Source organism: Sceloporus undulatus, chromosome 3 (assembly GCF_019175285.1).
Source record: "Sceloporus undulatus isolate JIND9_A2432 ecotype Alabama chromosome 3, SceUnd_v1.1, whole genome shotgun sequence".
NCBI classification, from domain to species: Eukaryota; Metazoa; Chordata; class Lepidosauria; order Squamata; family Phrynosomatidae; genus Sceloporus; species Sceloporus undulatus.
Window position 1 is genome coordinate 74,519,751 of NC_056524.1, and position 7,330 is coordinate 74,527,080.

Below are 7,330 nucleotides of genomic sequence, written 5' to 3' on the forward strand. Positions count from 1 at the left end.
TTATTTTCTTATCCCAAGGCAGCATATCAGCCGTGCAACATAAAACAAGCATAATTCAAATGAATGCCACTGTTACCCTAGGACTCAGGACTCACAATGGACTGCAACCAGCTGGTAGGCCAGGGTGAGCATTAGCACCCTAGGAGAGGCTACACCTCTCCCACGGCCTCCCACAAACAAATTAAACTGCTCTTAAATGCCCTCTAGTGCATGTGGGGAGCAATTTGCCATTTTTAGGGGGACTCGGGTCATTTTATGCCCAAGAAACAGCAGGAAGTGAGCAGAAGTTCAGTCCTGTTCACTTCTTGTCCCCCTCTCCTGACCCTAAATGGCCACAGAGGGGGACATAAATGAAGTGAAAGTGCCCCCATGCTCCTGAAAGAGCATTTGAAGACAGAAAATGCAAAAACAAAGCAAAAAAAAAAAAAGATTTTTCCTCTTGGGGCCAAAAGAACAGCCCTGGAGACCATATGAACCCCCCAGCTTGAATTTTGCCTACCCTTTCAGTAAAGCCACTGAGATGCTGCTCCTCCTTTCTCCCACAAAGTCCATCATGGCAAGGAGGAGTGCAAACTGGTCCTGTTTTGGCTGGCAAAAGAGCAGTTGATGTAATGCCAGCTCTCTTCCTTTCCTATTCTTTCTGTAATGTCTCTCTGATCGGTTTCTTAAACTACCTGATGTTGGGGTCCACTAGGTCTCCCCTTCCATTATACTGGTAACCAGCAATATATTTGTGACCATTGGCTACATTCCTTTCTTTCTCAGAAACCTGTCACAGACAGGCAGTCAATGGACATACAACAGTCCACCATTTTTGAGTAGCATTGCCTTAGACCTGGAGCCTATCTTTATATACAATAATGGAAAAAAATATTTAGAATCTGGACTACAAATATAGACATCATATCTAATGTCAGTATTTCCAAGCCCTGATCTGTAATTGGTTTAGATTTAGAATATTTAGGTGTTTCGTAAAAGTGTAAATTACAATAACAAAGACCAGCTACAAGCTTATATTATGATGAAACAAGCTAACAACATGCTTTTGAACCATTCTTCTTAACCTTAATACAGTTGCTCCCTATCCTGGATTACAAAATGTTGGGAATATTGGGAACTGAAATCCAACATCATCTGGGGATCCAGGTTTGGAAAATATCATTCTAATATTAGGAGAGAGCATGCTATACACACTTGGTAATCCATTTTCTGTTCTGGAGGGCCTGGTATCAGCTATTTTTAACCAAGTTTAATCAGGACTAGATGGTGGTCCTGCCAACATTAAAGACATGCAACACACATGGGTATAAAGTTTGATGTATAGCCAATATAAATTCAAACATCAGTAATTTTCACCACAGGATGGTTTACTATGTCAGTTTCCACATTGGTCAATAGGGAAACCAGGAGAAAGCTGAAGTCAATATAAAAAGGGGTGTTGCAGAAACCACTACATCTCAATTTCTCTTTGCTTTGCCTAGTTCTTTCCATTACTCTGATGTATTGCAGAGGGCTGTAAGTGAATCTGCTGTGAACAAGATGTCACAGAACAAGATTATTTGTTTAGAAAGTTTTTAGAACTAGTATTTCTATTAATGGAAAAAGACAACTTTTTGTCTTAGCACAAAGTTTTCTTATCACTGATATCTTACAAATTAGGCTGCTTTATTTTATGATTCGTCATTGGGAATTAAGAACTTACATTACATGTTTAACTGCAGAGTCATGCATCTCCCAAGAACTGTTGGACTCAAAATGGGGTAAGTGGTTGAAATGTGCACTTGCCCATAACATCAAATTTGATCCTAGATTAGCGATCAGATAATGTGACATTTCCAGGTGCCAATCAAACAAAGTTTGCTCTGTTATCCTCTGTACATTTTCACACTGTTTTTAAAAATATTTCTCTTCCAGTAAATTTTTAACTTGATTGCTATTTTGAGTTCTCTTTTTCTTGGTTCCTTGGGTTATTTTTATGCTGCTTTTAGCTGACTACAGTGTTATTTACTTCATGATTTTAATGACATCATTATGGTTATCATTTACTGCTTGGATTTTGTTACCTAGTTAGACCAACTGTAATGGGAGGAGGAGAGCAGGTCAGACATCTTAGCATAAATAAATGAACCCACAAAAAACCCCAACCATATGCACATTCACTAGTTTGAAATCAGATAATGTATAACATACAACAATCAGGTTCATCATTCACCTGCCCCAGAGATAAAAAGTTAATCATTGCTGAGAACTGGTTTTACTAACCTCTGAGTAATGTAAGAGAAGAAAAGAAAAAAGAATTCTGTCTTACTGATAACTTTTATTCTGTTCCTAATTTGAATCTGCAATGATATTTGGCGGTTTTATCAATTTGCAGGCTTTATCAATTTGATCTCTGAGAATGAAAGTCAACACTGAAGACATTTCATCTTCAAAGGAAACACAACTGCTTGCTTATTATGGGGAGGCTTTTCCCATCTACTCTGCCAAGTTTGTTGCTCAATGCCTCAAAAGAAATGAGCTGGCAAACATAAATTGGGTGGGGACAGGGTGACAGAGCGAGACTTTGCCAATTAAAATCACATCCTGTGTTATCCTAGATGGGATGAGGACACTGGAGTGTTTGCCAGCTTTAAAAGCCCAGAAAAGCAGGCTGAGATAATGCTGTAACTGAATAAATGAGTTAGAAGAATAAATTATAAATAAATAAGTTACAGGGGGACTTTTGGAAAATACACTTCACTTAAACCAACACTTAGTGCCCAAAGTGACAGGAAGACAGGAAATTTGCAGCACTGTCATGAAGGTCATGGTTCTTCTGCCAGTTTTAGTTATTAATCTTATTGGATGGGGGGGGGGGATTTGCAGAAAAATGAAAAAGCTTTAGAGGGGTTCCTCACATAATTTTACATGTTGTCTTCTCCCATTTGTGATGAATTTGTGCCATTAATTTTTGCCACTAAACATCCATTAAGGAGGAAAATGTATTCTGGTTGGTTGACCCAGAGGGAAAGAGCCAGCATGGTGTAGTGATCTGAGTGTTGGGCTACAAGTTTGGAGAGCAGGGTTTAAATGCTCACTCAGCCATGGAAACCCACTGGGCAAGTCAGACTTTCTTACCCTCAGAGAAGGGAAAAGGTAATCCCTCTCTGAATAAATCTTGCTAAGAAAACCTTAGGGTTGCCATAAGTCAGAAATGATCTGAATTGTGTGTGACTGGAAGCATGTTATTCAGTTATCACAACCTAGCCTGTTATGTCTGCATCTCTTTCTTAGTTCATAATCACCAGACACATGCCTTTTGGGAAAGACAGATCCATTCCCATATAAACACAAGAACCATTCAACATTCAAGACAGCAATTCCTCTTCAACAAAATCATGCAGCATCCAGAATGCTTTGTATTCAAAATGTAAAATGTTCTGAGGAAAAACTGTGAACCTGTACAGTGGTACCCCGGGTTACGAAATTAATTCGTTCCGCGGTTAATTTCGTAACCCGAAATACCTTCGTAAGCCGAATTCCCATAGGCGCTAATGGAAAAATAGCTCTCTGATGCCCTCCGGTGGCGGAAAATAGCGCCGCGGTTTTTTCGTAACCCGAAGAAACCTTCGTAAGCCGAAGCAATAAATCCCTATGGGATTTTTTCGTATCCCGAAAAATTCGTAACCCGGCGCATTCGTATCCCGGGGTACCACTGTACTTGAACTGGTTGAATTGAGCTGAAGGACTTAAGAGGCGGTATGAATGCAATGAAGCTGGGTTGACAGGCAACAAGCTTTTACTTGCATATGCTATTGGCCTAGACATGTGCTAGTGCTCATTTTAAAAGCTCTTTTTAGACATTTACTTTAAAATGCCATAGGGTCACCATGGTTGGGTGTCAATTCAAGGGCAATTAACAAAAACAACAAGAAGGAATTGCCGTGCTCCCAACCCTGTGCCCCAATACCTAACTTGAGGCCTTTTGTGATCATAGCAGATTGCACAGTGATAACTAGCAGCAATGTGTGAATAATAGCAGCATTCAAAGTTTGGTAGGCAGATAAGCTTTTGAGGAACATGGTGTAAGGAACAGAAGCCACTTAAAGTTATTATGGGGGAAAAAAACAGCTCAAGCATAGTTCCTTGTTGGAACACTTCAGTCTCCTGTTCTATTGTACAGGAGTCTGCAGGAGTCTGCTCACTGCTGTAGTGTAACAGAAAATGCAGGAGAGAAGAAATTGTTTAAATCTATGATTGCTATAGGATAAAAACTATTTGAGGCACACCTGTTATTTGAAATCAAATATTGGGCTGCACATGAAATCCTCAGATTAACCAGTTTAGACACAAATTAACACTCATTCCAATGAATGAAGGAACAAGTCTTCCAAAACCACCTCCATTGAATAATAGGCATACCTGGTTTTTTTTAAATTCTGAAACCAACATGTAGCACCATTAAGCTGACAAAGCTCAGTGTTGAGGACAGAGCACTTGCTTGGACATTGGCAGGGAACTGTCTAATTAAAAATAATAATAATTGTAAGCCACTCTAAGAGCCTTTAGGGCTGAAGGGTGGGGTATAAATACCGTAAATTAATAAATAAATGTTCTGTAAACTTACAGAACTTCATGATTCTGTTCAATCCTGAGTAAACTTTCTGCACGCAGATGTACTTGATTATTCATATGATCATAGCAAATACATTTTTAAAAGAATAAAACATACAAGGTTAAAACAACCAAACCCAACCAGATTTATTTTAATGATATAAAGGTTATTGGACTAGAACCCACTTCTTCAGACACATGAAAGCTTACACCAAATAAGACTTCTAAGTCTTTAAGGTGTCAAAAGAACACCTTCATTATTTTTGCTGCAACAGACTAGCATTGCTACCATCCTATAAATTGTACTCAATTGTCAATAAATGAACAATACAGTTCTGATTGTGTTCTATGTCCTTCACATCATGTGCCATCAGTAAATACTTTTTTCTGTTACTAATGCTCTGAATTCTTACATTTGTGTGCAGGATCGCCGGCTCAACCACATTGACTTTGTATGTTTCTATGCCAAGTTCTTTCGCTAGTCGCAGAATTCGATTCTGTGTTGGTCCTATGTAGGCTCCACCAACATCTACATACTTCACTTGCTTGCTCTGTCAAGAGAGAAGAAATTGCAGAAGCAATGTAGGCCAATATCTAGAAAGTAATTAAGTTACAGCAGGTTTAAAATGAGGAAGCCAGAAGACTGATTGTTACAGGGAGCATATACTCCTTTTTGAAACAGCTACACAGGGTACCAGTTTGTTTCTGGGCACAATTCAAAGTGCTGGTCATGACTTATAAAGCCTTAGGTCCAGACTATTTGAAAGGCCATATCTCCCCATATGAACTTGCCAGGGCTTTAAGATCATCAGGGGGAAGGATTTCTCTTGGTCCCACCACCATTGCAGGCTCACTTGGTGAGGACATGAGACAGAGACTTCTCAGTGGCTGCTCCCACCTTCTATGGGAGGCTAAGCAGGCCCCCTCCCTGGCTTTTCATTTTCTGGCAAGCAAAAACATTTTTATTTAAGCAAGTGTTTAATGATTAAACAGGGATGTATATATAAATGTATATTTTATCTATTTTTAACTTTTATATGATTTTAATCAGTTTTGTAATGTTTTAATGTGGTGTTTTTGAATTGATTTTAAAACTTTTTGTAAATGTTTTTTACTTGTTGTAAGGTCCCAGCCTGGGAGAAAGGCAGTATATAAATGAAGTACATAAATATATAAAAACAAAGGAAGCTATCTCAGAATTAGGCCTAACTCATATATTGAAACTCAGTGGCACTTTATGTTTTCCATATTATTACATGATCTATGGGATTAAACAGAAACTTTTGCAGCAGGATAGCACTCTCTTCCAGAATGCCTTGCAGTAAAACACCTATACAAAATAAAAGGATGGGTTAAAACAGTGCTGCTTACCCTAACTGTGTGAGTCCGTCCCCCAACTCTGTCACGTGCCTCTAAAACAACAGTCCTCAGTCCAGATTCAGACAACAGCTTAGCTGCTGACATGCCTAGAACAATAACAAAATAGTTTTTATATAAAAAATACAGTCATTAATACTAAAAATAATATCGTGTGTGTGTGTGTGTGTGAACCATTATGTTGTTTCTAATGCAACATAACATAGAATTAATAACCAAAGGACAGTGGAGTGAATTGAATGTTTGGCACTTGAATTTTATGGTTATAGCCACAAAGCTAAGTGAAAGCTATGATAACAGAAACAAACAAAAATCCAAGTAAATAGACTAACATCTCTGAGATAAATTAAGTTCATATTGTGTGTGTTCCATTTCCTTAGGAAATGGATTTACTTTTCATTTCTACTTTTCATTATAACCCTTAAACTACTCCTTGGACTTTATGCATTCAGATGAACTCAGAAAGCCATGATCAGTGCTAAGTAATGTATGGTTCAACTATAAGTTTGATCTGTATTTGGAAACTCAGGCCCAAACAGACAGGCCAAAATAAAGCTGCTTCGGGTCACTTTGGAGGTATGCTGCTTAAATGACACATGCATCTTACGAGTCCAGGAGCTGTGCCAAAGCTGTGCTCCAGTCCTTAGAAATGGAGTGTGGCTTCGGTGTGGCTTCCAGCTCTTAGGATGCATGCATCATTTAGGGGCTCAACAGACCACCACAAAGGGGAGGTCTAGAGCCACTCGTTTTCCTTCCGGAGGGAGCCCACAGCAACCAAACCACACAGGCGCCCTCCTCACCAAAAATAGCCTGCTAAAAGCGGGTTCTTTTTGGCATGTGCGGGAGCTGCCATCAGTGCGCCACTGCACACTGTGTTGCATCAATGATGCAAGCATGACACTCCAATGTGTGGACACAGCACTGTGCTTGCGTCATTATGGCAGCCCCCATATGGATGGGATGCCGCCATGATGGCAGCATCCGTACAGACTAGGATTCAAGAACGTGCGGTTGCTGCACGCTCCTAAACCCTAGAGTCAGTGCGGACATGCCCTTTCCCGCCCATCTGTCTTGGGTCTTAAATAGCATACCTCCGAAGTGACTTGAAGCAGCTTTATTTTGGCCTGTCTGTTTGGGCCGATAGTTATATTATATATATTATATTATATATGATCCTATTCCCCACCACCACTCCCTTTTCCTTTTGTGTTGTGTCTTTTTAGATTGTAAGCCTGAGGGCAGGGAACCATCTGACTAAAAGATTGTATGTACAGCGCTGTGTAAATTTACAGCGCTTTATAAATAAAGGTTAATAATAATAATAATAATAATAATAATAATAATAATAATAATAATAATA

General features: G+C 39.2%; 1 protein-coding gene across 1 annotated transcript in view; it reads right to left on the minus strand.

Moving 5' to 3' along the window:
• Window positions 1–7,330, minus strand: part of LOC121925515 (amine oxidase [flavin-containing] A-like) — a 56,141-nt gene that overhangs the window by 29,604 nt on the left and 19,207 nt on the right. Inside the window, 2 exon segments of the mRNA XM_042457744.1 lie at window positions 5,007–5,144; window positions 5,965–6,059. Coding sequence (XP_042313678.1) covers window positions 5,007–5,144; window positions 5,965–6,059 — 233 coding nt within the window.